Below are 13,974 nucleotides of genomic sequence, written 5' to 3'. Positions count from 1 at the left end.
ATTTTATTCAGATTAGCACATTATCTTTTTATATTACTTGACTGTGCAAGACAGGAAAAAGATAGTCATTTGTGTCAAGACAGGACTTTGGGAAGCAGTTGATAAAGTTGTGTCCCAAAAGAAATCATTTAAAAATAGTACAAATCTAATATTATAAAGAAGTTCATGATTTCCTATAGGCAGGCTCTTAACTATTAGTAAAATTCTGTCTTGTGGGAATTCAGTAAGTTGATTTTCATGTAGTGGTGGCATGTCTCTAAATAAATTAACTCAATTATGAATGGAAAGATTCATCTGTCTCTAAAAGTACCAAAACCTTCTCTTGAACAAATGATCATATTGATCACTACCAATAAGACAAATACAACAAAAATGGTAAAAAATAAACTATAGAACATCAAATTAATTGATTTGGTCATTGATGAAAATCTTTCCTGTTTTGTATAGGTGACTACGTTGTGTAGCTGAGTAACCAATAGAACTAATGAACAAAATAAAAACTTATCTAACCATCTCTTAGTTACAGTTTATTTCTTTTTTGTATATTACTTTTCCTCTAAAGAAAAGACTTACAAGGAGGATTTAGTTTTCTTTATTAAATTATAAAAAAATTTCAGCATTGAAGGTTTTGATGAGATTTGGAATTACCACATATTTTCGTTCAGAGTAGAGTATTTTTAGACTAAAGATTTGTCTGGAAATAATCTTTGTGATTATAATATTATATACATCTGTACACATAAAATATGTAACTTTAGTGTTTTTAAGTTGTGACCAAAAAGGTGAAAATATCTTAAGGTTACCATGAGTTTTTGAAAAGTGAATTTTATAGCCCATTATTTACTTGGGATTTATATTGAAGAAACTAAAAGGTAATTTGCAAAATGAGGAAATATATAAAGTTTATTTATAAATATATAAATAGGATGAGTAATATATATAGTTTGGTTTTGGGTTTTGAATCTTTTTCTCTAAAATTTACTTATATGAACTAATTGTTCATTTATTTCCTTATGGAGACTTTTCAGATCAGTCTCTATAAGGGAACAAGAAAGGAGAAAATGAGCAGCTTTGCTTTATTAGTAAGTATGGTTGTAGAAAGTTGAGTGTAAATGTTATTTTTAAATTATTTCTATTTTAAGTGCCTTAAGGGTCTTTTAAGTAAACTTTTAGACCACACACATAGACACACACACATACACACACATGCTCATAATTATGTATGTGCTGTTTTCCTGTAATCTTGATTTTCAAAGATTAAATTTGTTTAAAATAAGGTATGTATGTATTTAGAAAGCAGTGAATCCTGACATTATTTTCTTGTGAACAGTCTTTTGCATTTAGTAGTAAAATTGTGTGAAAGAGAAAACAAGTTGACACAATTCAGAGTTAAAAAGAACAAAAACACTATATACTCAGTGATTTCTTAGTCATAATCTTTATCATGGTACCATCTGGTGGCTCAGATGATAAAGAATCTGCCTGCATTTGGAGACCTGGGTTCAATCCTGGGTTGGGAAGATCCCCTGGAGAAGGGAATGGCATCCCACTTCAGTATTCTTGCCTGGAGAATTCCATGGGCAGAGGAGCCTGGTGGGCTATAGTCATGGGGTCACGAAGAGTTGAACACAACTGAGCAACTAACACACACACCTATGTAATGTTATATCAGCACCATCACTATATTTGTGTTATTCTTTATAATGTTCTTAGGTTTCTCAGACAGGTATTTCCAATCTGCTTTTTGTTGTTGCTTTCCAAAGAATGTAAACTGTTGACAGTTACGCAGCTAGCGGCAAACTGCCCTCTTCATCTCAAAACTAAATCAAGGCAGCCAGCTATGTTCATATGTGAACAGTCTTACAGGGTCCTATATGAGCCAGTGAGCTATAGATGCCTACTGTGATTTGAAAGACTTTATAGCATTTATCATGGCCACTGAATAGACTAATTGTATTTGAAAATCAGAAGTTGTGTCATGCAGAACTAATGAAGCTGCATTTTAATTCAACTTTGGCTTCAAGCATAAATGTTGGAATAGGGTATATCACAAACTAATCTAATGTGTATAGAGCTCTATGTATGTAGAGAATACCTATGAACTCACTTTAATCTTTGCTGCATTTTTTTTTTTTTGCTGCACCATGCGGCATGCAGGATCGTAGTTCCCCAACCAGGGATCGAACTTGTGTCCCCTACAGTGGAAGTGCAGAGTTCTAACCCCTGGACTACCAGGGAATTCCCGTTTGCTGCATTCTTAATCATTAGGATTAGTTAACCTTTGCAGGCATTGACAGTATTAATGTCTGATTATATGTAGTGGACAGTATTCTCATAAAGGCTATATGAAAATTGATTTGACTTGTAGATTGAGAGAATTCCTTAAATTGAAAAAAATGTCTTTAGACCAATCTTTAGTGAAATTGTATTGGGTTGCTATACATTTCCTGAAAGGAATGTAATTCTCTCAGTTCAGTTCAGTGGATCAGTCGTGTCTGACTCTTTGCGACCCCATTGACTGCAGCACGCTAGACTTCCCTGTCCATCACCAACTCCTGGAGCTTACGCAGACTCATATCCGTGATGCCACAAACTCACATCCGTGGTGCCATCCAACCATCTCATCCTCTATCGTCCCCTTTTTCTCCCACCTTCAGTCTTTCCCAGCATCAGGGTCTTTTCCATGGAGTTGGTTCTTCACATTAGGTGGCTAAAGTATTGGAGTTTTAGCTTCAGTATCAGTCCTTCTAGTGAATATTCAGGACTGATTTCCTTTAGGATAGACTGGTTGGATCTCCTTGCAGTCCAAGGGACTCTCAAGAGTCTTCTCCAAACCACAGTTCAAAAGCATCATTTCTTCCGTGCTCAGCTTTCTTTATAATCCAACTCTGACATCCATACATGACTACTGGAACAATCATAACTTTGACTAGATGGACCTCTAGATTAGAGAATTAAGTGATATTTTAGAGGTACAGAATATGGGTCGTTATTTTTCATTGTTTAGTTATTGATAATAGTGACTACCTAGGTAAGCATAATTGGAGAAGGGCATGGCAACCCATTCCAGTATTCTTGACTGGGAAATTCCATGGACAGAGGAGCCTGGTAGGCTACAGTCCATGGGATCGCAAAGAGTCAGACATGACTGAAGCGAGTGAACAGGTAAGCATGAGATCTCAGGAGTAAGTGTACTTGTCAGTTTGTTTGAATTTATGACTGCTGCATGCTTAATTCAAATGATTTAAGTAGTGAATTTGAAAAGCCCATAGAAGTACATGAAAAAAATTTAATTGATCTTTTAGAATGTTGCCAGCTTATCATTTTGCTTAAAATCATTTAAAAAAAATCTTTGAAAAGATGTTCACCAGATTTCCCAAGTTAATATAGTTAGGTACAACTTAAATTATAACATGTGTTCCTTATTAATATTACAGAGGGTTATTCTTATTCCAGATAAAAACTAATTAATCTATTGAAGGCACCTTTATCATTTAAGGAATAATAATAACAAAACATTATACTGTACTTGTTATGTAACAGGCTCTTGTTTTAGTGCTCTGTATGTATTATTAATAATTTGTGTTATCTTCACAACTCTAAGAAGGAGATGCTGTTGTAATCTATTTTGAAGACAGGGTAGATTATTTTCCCCAAATCACACAGCAACTAAATTACAAAGGCAAGATTTAAACATAGGCAGACTATCTTTTGACCACTTTACTATACTGCCTGTTTTTTGGTGTTAAGCAGTGTAAAATGGCTCTGTTTAACTTATGCAAAAAGAAATTTAGGGGAGACACAATCAGAGTCAGGAATGGTTTTGAAAATGAACAGGGACTAGGTTAATACCAGGGTTTGTGAAGCAGGATGTAGAAACCCAGGACAGAGGTCTCATATCAGTCTGGATAGGGTCGCCACTGAACTTCTTTAGTTTTATGGTCTCTTTTGCTCACAATTGAAATTCCAATAAAGTAGGAATCAGTTGGTTTGTTTGGGGTAATATGCCCTACACTTTACTAGGGAAGTATAGGACCCTGTGAATTTTAGTCCTAGCAGATTATAATGAAGAAGTATTTCAAATAAATACTTGAAATTGTGTTACTTTTGTGTAAGGGAAATACAAGCTGGCTAGGTAAATGTAACAAATTGCCAGTGTTGAAACTGTATGAGATAGCAGTTCACTCAGAAAGTAATTACTGAGTACTTGTTGATGGGCCTACATTGTTCTTTGTTTTTCATCTCTCAATAGAAACGAAAGCATGTGGCAGAAATGAATGAAAGTTATGAAACCAATCAATGATTCTGCTAATGCCAAAGTCAAAAACTTTTGAAGAGTATTACTGATTCTGTTAACATAATATTTCTTTTAAAAACTTTAAGTCATTTTTCTGAGTATGGAAAGACAGACTCCTTTAGCTGAAAGCAGTGAAGGCCCATATTATATTCTATTGATACATAGGGTCCAGTTTTTACCAACTATGCTCCCAGCTTAAGTTAACTTTCTGCTATATTATATTGTCTCCCTGTCACTGATAGATACTGTTTTTATTATTCCATTTTTAACACAGTGAGAAGGTGCTGTATCATTAAAATTAATTTCAGAAAAATTATCTGAGTTTTGATAATGCACATGCCAGCAAATTTAGAGGAAAATTTATTTCCTAAGTTGTCAAAAGTATTTCTTTTATTTATTTATTTATTTATTTTATTAGTTGGAGGCTAATTACTTCACAACATTTCAGTGGGTTTTGTCATACATTGACATGAATCAGCCATGGAGTTACATGTATTCCCCATCCTGATCACCCCTCCCATCTCCCTCTCCACCCGATTCCTCTGGGTCTTCCCAGTGCACCAGGCCCGAGCACTTGTCTCATGCATCCCACCTGGGCTGGTGATCTGTTTCACCATAGATAGTATACATGCTGTTCTTTTGAAACATCCCACCCTCACCTTCTCCCACAGAGTTCAAAAGTCTGTTCTGTACTTCTGTGTCTCTTTTTCTGTTTTGTATATAGGGTTATTGTTACCATCTTTCTAAATTCCATATATATGTGTTAGTATGCTGTAATGTTCTTTATCTTTCTGGCTTACTTCACTCTGTATAATGGGCTCCAGTTTCATCCATCTCATTAGGACTGATTCAAATGAATTCTTTTTAATGGCTGAGTAATATTCCATGGTGTATATGTACCACAGCTTCCTTATCCATTCATCTGCTGATGGGCATCTAGGTTGCTTCCATGTCCTGGCTATTATAAACAGTGCTGTGATGAACATTGGGGTGCACGTGTCTCTTTCAGATCTGGTTTCCTCAGTGTGTATGCCCAGAAGTGGGATTGCTGGGTCATATGGCAGTTCTATTTCCAGTTTTTTAAGAAATCTCCACACTGTTCTCCATAGTGGCTGTACTAGTTTGCATTCCCACTAACAGTGTAAGAGGGTTCCCTTTTCTCCACACCCTCTCCAGCAAAAGTATTTCTTTAATAATACTCCCCTCACTTTGCTTAGTGCTGTACTGGACTAATTAACTTTTCTATAAACAACCAACTGATTTTTTAAAAAAATTATAAATAAGGGAAATAAAATTTTAAGTGATTATTTTGTTATAGGAAAAAAGTGCTTTAATTTTACCTAGATATAGAAATATCTGTTAACTAATATTTTCTCCCTAAGGTATACTCAGAGAGTGCTTTTTCATGACATATTTGTTAATAACAATAGTTATTAAAAATGATAAATTTTTATATATGTTTAATAAATGTGTGTGTATGTATGTATGTAGAACATTTAAAATAACTCTTCAAAATAGGAACAGAAAGTCCAGTTACATCTTCTGGCTAAAGAAGATCATCAGAAGCAACTGAATGAAATTGAGAAATACTATGCTATAATAACAGGTCAATTTGGATTGGTAAAAGAGAATCATGAAAAGTTAGAACAAAATGGTAGGTTCTACCTTACTTAAACTTACATATTTAATAGGAAATGTTTAAATGGACTTATTTATAATGAATAAATTGAACTTATCTGATACTAGTAATAGTAAATGGCAGTTTAATTAACATTATTAAATTAGCAATAACTAAATATATATTTCATTGAAGTCATTTTCCTTGTCAATGTTAGTAGTATTTCCTTAAAATGTACATTGAAATAATGTTTTCCTAAGTGTCTTTCATGTTGCAGTACAGGAAGCAATACAGTTAAACAAAAGACTTTCGGATTTAAATAAAAAACAAGAATCTGAGATACACAGTTTAAAGAAGGTATGATTGATATAATTTTTTGTATTATATAAAAATTGACCTAACATAATTAGTTTTATGAAATAATATCAGAAAAGTTGGGTAGTTTTATTTGTAGAAAGATAAAGAAAATGTTTTAAATACAGATTTATAAACTTTGAGTTAAGATTTCAATAAGTGTAATGAATGAATTTATTCTAACCCACTCAAAATATTGTTTCTTTGACTCATGACTAGTGGCAAACATTTTTATGGTGGCATGTATTATCAATAAGCATTCGCTATATGTTAATCTCATTAGCACCATTCATTCATTCAGTATTTGAGTAGCTCTATGTGCCAGGTACTATATGGCACTGAGGATACAGATACGAAGAAAATAAACATGTTCCTGCTTTGTTGAGTCCAATGGAGGAGTTATATATAAAACAGTCACACAGATGAAAGAATTTAAAATTGTTATAAATGATATGAAGAAAAAATAAAGAATGTGATGATACTTTCATAGGTGACTTTATTACATTGGAGATGAAGTGGTGGGGGAGGGACGAGATTAATAGTTCCGGCAAAGGAACAGCAGAAGCCTCGATGAGGCAGAGTTAGCATATTTAAGGAACTAGAAAAAGTCTGGCATGGCCGGAGCACTTTGAGTGAAGGAGTGCATTGGATATTTAGTGGTTGCTTACTGAGCATCAATATCCCCTTTGTCCTTCCTAAACTTACACAGATTCTTGTTTTAATGCCTCCAACTTTAGAGAGGAACCCTAAATTGGCAGAAAGCCATGAACATATTTCGTTACTCTAGCCACAGTCATTGATTCAGGAATAGATAAATGACCTTAGCCAGTGGTTATAAACCAGGAAGAATGTAACCCCTACTGGGGCTGGCAGTCATGCTATTAATACAGTCATGAGAAGCTAAAAAGGAGCAACCTGACGATGTGGATGCCAGATTGCCGTGATGTTAAAGAAACCTGTTCTTTGATGACATTTATGAGTTCCTGAATGGATCAACCCTATATTTGCCCTAACTTTAGACTTTCAGTTTTGTGAGCCAATGAATCCCGATTATTTTTTTAAACCAGTTTCATTAGGACTAGTTTAATTTTCCATTATTTGTAACTAAAAATATCTCCTCTGATACAAGGGGAGAGTGGTATGAGAGGAAAGAGAAGTAGGCAAGGCCTTTTTCTTTTTACTGAACATGACCTCTTATTTCCTTCTCCTAATCTTTTCAAAGCCCTAAATGGAATAATACCACTTTGGACCACCTCCTTATCCCTGAGAGAATTAAGTACCTCTCTTTACTGACACTCAGAAAATCCTTTGGAGCAATCACTAAGTGACATTTAAATGTCTGTGATTTTCTGAAGTTTGAATATGATATACCTGGGTTTAATTTTTTGGTCACATTTTCGTGTGTTCTCTGAGTTTCTTGGATTGTGGTTTGGTGTGTGACATTAATTTGGGGAAAGTCAATCATCAGTGCTTCAAATATTGCTTCTTTTCCTTCTTTTCTTCTCCTTCTGGTATTTCCATTATGCATGGGTTATAATTTGCTTATGTGACCCTCAATTGATGGATGTTCTCTTATGCCTCTTTCAGTCTTTTTAATTTTTGTTTTCAGTTTTGGAATTTCTGTTGTCATATCCTCAAGCTGAGAGATTATTTACTCAGCCATGTCCAATCTACTATTGAGACCAACAAAGGCATTCTTCATTTCTATTGCAGTGTTTCTGAAGCATTTCTTTTTGATTCTTGTTTAGAATTTACATCCTCTCTTTACATTATCCATCTATTCTCTCATGTTTTGTCTGTTTTTTCTATTAAAGCTTTTAGCATATTATTCATAGTTTTTTTTATTCATAGTTTTTAAAACTATGTCTTAAAAACTGCTAAGTCTGATAACCCAAGTCTGATAGTTCTAAATTCCTGACATATCTGACTCTGGATCTGAGGCTTGTTTAGTCTCCTCAAACTTTGTTTTTTGCCTTTTAGTATGCCTTGTAATTTATTTGTTGGAAGACAGACATGATATACTGGGTGAAAAGAATTGCAGTTAATAGGCCTATAGTAATATAAAGGTGGGGGGATGGTGTCTTATGATTAGATGGCCCTGTTGCCCTTGGATTGTGAATTTCACCAGTGTTTCTCAGTCCCTGCCCACCCACCTCATATTGTACAGGATGGTTGGAGAGTTGGATATTACTCTTTCCTCAGGTAGTTTATATTCAAGTCAAATAGTTTCTCATAAAGGCAGGACTTGTTGATAAGAACAGAATGAGTTGGTGTATTTCAGAATGGTTCCTTTTCCTCCTGGTTCTAGCAGGAGGAATTTTTCACTGATATTCACTGTGAGAGGACCTTGAGATAAAATGTCACAAAAGTTTGAGGGCCCCCATGAGTGTGTGCTGCTGAATTTTTTAACTCCCAGAATTGTCTACTCTAAGCCTCCAGGAATTAGTCAGTTATAGTTCAGTTTTTCCTACGTTGGCATTGGTGCCTGTGAAGGTTTCTGTTTATGATTTTCTATAGTCACCTCTCCATTCCTCTGATTTTTGAGGCAGCAGTTTGTCTTATGACCTCATTTCTTTAGCAGTTGTTAAGAGTTGATTTTCAGTTTGCTCAGCTTTTTACGTGTGGCAGAATCAAATCGAAACTTGTAACTAAGCTTCTTACATGCTGGAGCAGAAACTGGAAAACTTTTTAACTGTAATTTTACCAAAATTAAAAATATATTAAGATTATTTATAGAGACACAGGCTTAAATTTTGAGAATGTTTGTGCTACCAGATGAATGACATATACTTTAGTGCATATTTCAAGAAATCAGGCAATTTTACTGCTTTATCTTTTAGTATCATTTCAAGGAAAGCAGGACCACTTGGGCTAAAGATTAATGTGACTTCTAAATGCTAAACCAGGGTTCAAAGACCATTAATATTTGTAACACTATTATATCTAGTCTTGTTCTTATATATAAAACAAGTGAAAGTGTTAGTCTCTCAGTCATGTCTGATTTTTTGCCACCCCATGGATTGTAGCCTGCCAGTCTCCTCTGTCCATGGATTTCTCCAGGCAAGAATACTGGAGTGGGTAGCCATTCCCTTCTCCAGAAGATCTTCCTGACTTGATTGTATAACTGCCCATAAATTGGTTTCATATTCCCTGGACTTTATCCAGGGACCAGAAGTAAGATCATAGAAGTAGCCCAGTACAGAATGTTAGAATGGTAATAAGCATGTGTCTCTAGCCCTTAAAAGTCTTATGTCTATCCAACAAACTACCTAAGAGGACAATTTATATGTAAAGAATATTTTTTTTCAGTCACATTTAAGAATACTAAAGATGGCTCTTTTAATATAGGGAGAGAAAGCTGTAATTTGAAAATTTTGTCTGTCATTTCAATCAGAATTGTTAAATGGACCGTTCATTTTTTTTTATGCTATGATACTCTGATTCTTTTTTTTCTTTTTAAAATTAATTTATTTTTTAATTGAAGGATAATTGCTTTACAGAATTTTGTTGTTTTCTGTCAAACCTCAACATGAATCCGCCATAGATATAAATATATCCCGCCCTTTTGAACCTTCCTCCCTGAGCCATTCATTTTTATCAATACAAACTTTGAATGGAAATATAAACAATATTGACTGAATAGTTGTGAATAAACACATTTTTAGTGATATCGCTTTATTTTTTTGTTTGACACTGTTACCATTGTCCTAAATGATTAAATCATTAATTTGGTGATTATATTAAAAGAGTCATATGTGCCTCTATTCAATTAGTGTTTGCATTATTATGAAAATATTATACCTCATAAAGTTCTCTACTAAATTATGTATTTTTCATTAAATAAGAACAAATATTTCATTGTAACGTAATTGTTTGTTATTTGGTCACTCAGTCGTGTTTGACTCTTTGTGACCCCATGGACTATAGCCTACCAGGCTCCTCTGTCCATGGGATTCTCCAGGCAAGAGTACTGGAGGGGGTTGCCATTTCCTTCTAGGCTATTGTATTTCTAATGTATAGTTTAAGACCGACCTGTAGATGGAGATGAGGTCTGTGTGAATCCATGGAGAGTTTCCCGTGCTGGATTTATGTGAAAGGAGTAAAGGATGTCTATACATGAGTAGAATAGTGCTGCTCCTGAGCACACTTGCCCCCTTTTCCCACATCTTGCCACCTTGTTCAGGGGTATCATATGATGGTGGCCTCTGTCACTACAGAAAGCATTAAGGCAGTAATCATGCTGCTAAATAGTTCTTGAAAGAGAGATTTTATAGAAGGGTAAAGTGGGAATGTTATTACCTTTGAGAGTTCCATATTCAAATAGCTGAAAGGATAAGCGTTTATGAATGTATTTTAGCAGATAGTTTTTAATATTTCAGACATTCTCAGTATAAGAATTTTGTGTTTCTTAGTGTAGTCTTGATTTTTAACTTTAAGAAAACTTTTTTTTCTGTTTTTTTTTCTTTAGAGGCTAATCAAGCCTAATATTAAAAACATTTTTTTTAGATTACTCATTTAAAACTTTTAATCATTAATTTTTCCAAAGTTAATTTTTCTTTTTCTTTTATGCTGTTGTTTGATTTTGTCCAGGACAGTTATTGGTTTGTGATAAGATGGAATTCTTTTTTTGTGTGTGGAGCAAAGTTAAACAGGCCAAACTTAGTTGTTAGATAAAACTAAGTATTACAGTTCTGAATGCTGGGTTCACCATTATGGCAATCATGAAGGATTCCTGATACTATCTGTGTGCTGCATTCATAACCTCTGCTATTTGTCTGAGTAAACGTCAGAGCACTCAAGGAGATAGTGATATTTAACAGACTACCTCATACCAAAAGAGGAGGGGTAAAGGAGAAAAGGGCATGATATTTATGACTCTAGGAACTATAAGTTGTAATTTAATGAGATCAAAGCTTGTACTGTTTATTTGCTGCACTAACAGCTTTGAATAAAATGGGTAGAAAACAGACAATGTACTAAAAGTTTAGGATATTTAAAAGCTATAAGGGCTATAAAACCAAAAGCATATTTTCAGTGGAAAATCATTTCTTAAAGATTTCTAATTTTAATTTAATGTGCTCCTAAGATTAAGTAATTATAAGAGAAAAACAAAGACATAAGAAATGATGAGTTTCTACTTTCATCAGTTGCATACTGGATTTTTTCCCCTTCTCTCTCCCTTCCCACTTCCCTATTGTTTCATAGTAATTATTATAAAAGAATTGATATATTTCAGAGTATCTTCTATAAAACTTAGCTGATTACAACAGCTCCATGATTTCAGTTGTTGAAAAATGTAGAAAGACATAGAAGTTTGTTCCACTTTGTAACCTTGACAGAAGAAAAACTTACAGAAAACCAACTCTTTTTTAATTTACAGAATTGTAAGATACTATATCTGAATATAAGTTTAGCCATGTATCTTAGCTTAATTATATTTTTATCAATAGGGCTTTGTATCTTAGGAATGAGTCTAGAACAGATCACTAGTATAAAGCAAACCATCTAATTAATTCCTAAGTTATTTACTTCATACACTTACTCCAAGAAAACCCAATATAAAAAATTAAAGAAAAATGGTTGCAAATGTTCTTTTAAAAATCATTTTAGTGTGCAAATAAGCAGCTTGAAAGCAAAGTTTTAAACATCATGTGTAAAGAAAAATGTACATTATTTTAAACGTAATATCATTGTCTTTTAAAAAATCAATTTAGCATATAAGACTTTTTTTATTAATCAGGTGGTGGTTGACTAAATTCCAAGTAACAACACAAATATTAGTCAAATTTAGATTAAAATTTTGAGGTTTTCTAACAGATGCTTTCCCTTAGTCTCCTAAAGTTTTAAAAAGTTTAATTAATTGCTGAATTGACTGTCTTTATTTTTGTATTCTTCAGTATCCATCGTCAGTTTAACTGTTAACCCATGTTTTTTAATATGTATCCAGGATGGATATATTAAGAGCAATAAATTCTTTTATTCATTAAGTTTGTTGAGTCAAAGACCATCTAGCTTATGAACTAGAATAATGTTTTTTATATTGTCTTACTTATTTTCTAGAATATCCTTGGATCTGAATTTATAATGCAGTATTAACCCATGTTAATCTCACAAGTTTAGGGTTGTTAATTAAGTCAGTTAAGGTTCTAGCCCCAAATATGCTGTTCTGCTAAAGTTAACATAATGCCAGTGACTCACCAACTACTAAGCTTTATTTTTTATTATTGGTAAGGAAAGTGTAGTAATCTGTAGTAATCTGTTCACATTCAAATGAGGAGCATCTATCTGTAACATGGTGGTCTACAGGGTTGTGGTCATTTCCTTGATTAGCATAAGCCATCTGGTTCAATCAGTGATTAAACCCTTAGCACTATACTTTCCTGTATACTATACAATTAACTCAGCACTATACTATACCTGTCACTTTCTATGCAGTTTTACAAAGTGACTATGAACTACTATCGTGCCATTAACTACTGTCTGTTTGACTGACATTGACTGTTCTCACCAAGTTTTTTAATTTATTTTTTATTGCCATTTGCTTTATCCTGAATAAATCACCTTACATTTCATCAAATTCTATTTTAGGCAAAGATAAGTCACATTTATTTCATATCATGTTCCATATCATGTTCATCATGCTTTTCTTCTTATGTTCATTAAAAGTTTTTAGCACCTCTTAGATCCCTGAATATATTAAGGTGCTATGGGATAAGTATGAAACGTGGTACCTTTCCTTAAGGTAGTTCATTCCTACCGCCACTAGGATTTCAGACCACTTTAGTTTAAAAGTAGAGAAAATAATCGTAGAACCCCTTGAATTCACCTTGGTGGTGGTTTAGTCTTTAAGTTGTGTCCAACTCTTGGGACCCCATGCACTGTCACCTGCCACGCCCCTCTGTCCCTGGGATTTCCCAGGCAAGAATACTGGAGTGGGTTGCCATTTCCTTCTCCAGGGGATCTTCCCAACCCAAGGATTGAACCTGGGTTTCCTGCCTTGCAGGCAGATTCTTTACTTACTGTACCACCAGGGAAGCCCTGAATTCACATTAGTAGTAATAATAAGTAACAATGCCTAGCACATAGTAGATGCTCAACAAATACTTGCATGGATTATTACATGCCAGGCACTTTGTTTTGTTAAAAAATTATATTCCCATTTAACAGATGAGGAACTTGAGGCAGAATGCAATTAAGTAGTTGCCTAAAGTTACACAACAAGGAAAATAAAATTAGGATTGCAATTCAAATTTGGCTCCAGAACCTGTGATCTTAACCATTCTACTGTATAAGCAACTTATCTACACGTTTCTTCTCTGCTTCATTCACCATTAGAAAGCATATATTTATTAAAAGGAAAAGTTGCTGATATTCATCCTCCTAAACTACCAGGTCCCCATAAGCTTTGACTCTATGTATCTAGACTAATATTTCCATTACCTTGAAATTCATCATTAAATACTGCTTCCTTTGGGCTTTGTCATTTGGCCCTCCTTCTTCTCCAACCTGAGCATCCATTTCTATCATCTGTACCATTACACACCCCACTTAGTTCTTGGATTGACTTCTAATCTTTTAGTGTCCATTACTTCACCCAGTCCATTGGCCTGTTCCTGCATACACATAATTCTCTGCATAGTATTTCTCATTTATTCTGTTTCTCTTAACTCGTACTTTATCTTTTTCTTTAAAACTAAACCTTTCA

The 13,974-nt window shown here is 34.0% G+C and overlaps 1 protein-coding gene across 1 annotated transcript in view; it reads left to right on the top strand.

The window, feature by feature from the left end:
* CCDC73 (coiled-coil domain containing 73) overlaps positions 1–13,974 on the top strand; it is a 154,785-nt gene that overhangs the window by 86,939 nt on the left and 53,872 nt on the right. The window contains exons 9-10 of the mRNA XM_043908843.1: positions 5,816–5,951; positions 6,193–6,272. Of these exons, the coding sequence (XP_043764778.1) occupies positions 5,816–5,951; positions 6,193–6,272 (216 nt within the window). The remainder of the gene's footprint in view (positions 1–5,815; positions 5,952–6,192; positions 6,273–13,974) is intronic.

The sequence above is a fragment of the Cervus elaphus genome, chromosome 1 (genome assembly GCF_910594005.1).
Source record: "Cervus elaphus chromosome 1, mCerEla1.1, whole genome shotgun sequence".
In the NCBI taxonomy this organism is placed as follows: Eukaryota; Metazoa; Chordata; class Mammalia; order Artiodactyla; family Cervidae; genus Cervus; species Cervus elaphus.
The sequence above is the reverse complement of the archived record's forward strand: the minus strand, read 5'-3'. Positions and strand labels throughout refer to the sequence as shown.